At 36.6% G+C, this 2,266-nt stretch overlaps 1 protein-coding gene across 1 annotated transcript; it reads right to left on the bottom strand.

Moving 5' to 3' along the window:
* Positions 1-244: 244 nt before the first annotated feature.
* LOC106338320 lies at positions 245-577 on the bottom strand. Its single transcript, XM_013777331.1, has one exon. It carries the CDS (start codon positions 575-577, stop codon positions 245-247), a length of 333 nt encoding a protein of 110 aa, XP_013632785.1.
* Between the last annotated feature and the right edge of the window lie 1,689 nt (positions 578-2,266).

Here is a 2,266-nt window from a genome sequence, read left to right as displayed (position 1 = left end):
ATCGACCATCCAGCAAAGCTCAGAAAGTCTCCAAATAGCTCCAAATACATCATTTTCTTCCAGTTAGTACCTGAACCTGTAATTACTCTAAATAGACTCTATATAGTAATAATATATCTTAAAACACTCATAAACCATGGTTAAACGTGGGTAAAATCCATTGTCTATCGCCAATCTCCTTGGCTAGTGCATACATCATATCTGTAGTGAAAACGTTCACCGGAATGTGACGGATATAGATCCATTACTCCATGGATTGGAGAAAGTCCTCAGGAGGATTAGCAGTGCAGCAATCAATGACCATGGCCCAATGATGGTATGACCAAGGTCTATCATCCAGCACAGTTTGGAGATCCTCTTCTCGCTGGAACACAAACTGAAAGCGGTCACGTGGTAACGCAATCCCACGAACCCTGCCGTACACTCTCCACGCTGTTGGCATGTACTCAATCATACGCGCCATAGATTGACAATCTGGATTTAGCAACCGACCAAGCAAACTGATTTCATTCTTATCGTAAACTCTGAATCTTGGACTGTCTGGAAGTGTGAGCGGTTCCTCCTCTTCCAAGGACATCGATTGAATTGCTTTGTGTAGCATGTCAGCCATAATCAAAGAGAAGTGTAGCTTTGATACGGAGGAGGAAAGGCGGAGCAAGAAATTCTGAGGCAAGAGGTCTAGCGTGATTGATGCAAATTTTCCTTTGATATCGCTAAATTCCGCTACTATTTTTTTGTGAATCCATCAAAAAGGAAAGACTTGGGAATGGGGAAAATACCAATAAGGAAGATAAGGAAACAGAGTAATGATGGTCTCTTTTTTAAGGAAAGAAACAGAGCAAAGAAAACTCAAATGAGAGAATTAGCTAACAAAGGAAAGTTTCAAATAATGTAATCTCGTAATAAACTGTGGCAGTGATTGCCGGAAGAGAAAGTCCACTCAGAAGAGGGAAGAAATAAAAAAGGAAACAGGAAATCTCCGATGGAGAGCTTCAAAACGAGTTGAAATGTTCCTTTTTTGAGCCAACAGCTTATTCAAGTGACGAGTTCATGACAATTTTCTTTCTTTACAAACTGGATATCCTAAGGACACTAAGACCAAAATGTTGACTGATTTTCCTGATGATGTACCGGAAAAATATTTCTCTGATTTTTGTGCGGTGTTAGATGGAAAATATGAAAGGAACGTATTGGTAACAAAATTCTTATATATTTTAAATTAAAAAATAAACATGCGTTTATTCCTTTTGTTAGAGTCTGACTAACCTCGGATGTTTGCCATCTTTTGTTTGTTTAATTTGACATATGGCATTGTATACATCATTCACATTGATAACATTGAAGAAGTCAAGACTAAAGGGAAAGTCAAATAATTTTTCCAAACTCCAAATGATTTTGCACGATACAAAATAAGTGCCGTTCACATTTATATTATATAATCAAGGATATAGTATCTTACATAAAATAAATATTAGAGATGTTATACTTAATTATACTTTATATGGAGATCATACGAAACAATTTTTTTTACACCGCGAAGAAGATGGATGTGATTGTAGTATGTGTCACGCATTTTATGTTTGTCAAATCCTACAAAGATATAACACTATTTATTCTTTCTTCAGATATTCTATTTTAATATATTCAACTTATATGTATAGTGTCTTCACAGTGTATTATAGGTGCAATAAGCATATCAAATGCTATTAGGGTTACATATATATTGTTTGATGCTACAACTGAACATGTTGATAATTTCACAAATATGTACATATAGTGAACTCATGATCATGTTTTAAGTAGAATGAATATGCATTCGGTGTTTTCAGTCAGATATCATTTGGTAATTCTTTAGATATCCCCCTTAAGTTTTTTCTCTAGAAATCCTCAAAAGAATTTATCCAGAATTTTTTTTTTTTTTTTATTTTGACGTCGAACGGCTATTCTATTACTCAAGCTTGAAGTAGTCTGGGTAACCAGACCGAAATAGAACAACCAATGAAAAGTAACTCTCTACGAAAGGTCCTAGCAGTTTTAGCCAAAAAATCAGAAAACTGGTTGCGCACTCGTGGCACATGGGTGATTTTGAAGTCCGGGAAGCAATTCTGCAGCGTCTCTATCTTCTCCAATTCTGTCGCGAAACTTGGCCACTCTTGGGATTCCTTTATCATTGCTATCAGCTCCTTGCAATCTATTCCAAAGCGCTGGCATGGCGAGTTTTGAAGCATATTCTCCATCGCCCATCGCAGTGCTTCTACCTCCGAAT

This window comes from Brassica oleracea, chromosome C4, assembly GCF_000695525.1.
Source record: "Brassica oleracea var. oleracea cultivar TO1000 chromosome C4, BOL, whole genome shotgun sequence".
NCBI lineage: Eukaryota > Viridiplantae > Streptophyta > Magnoliopsida > Brassicales > Brassicaceae > Brassica > Brassica oleracea.
Note: the sequence above shows the minus strand (reverse complement) of the source record. Positions and strands in the feature narration are given on the sequence as shown.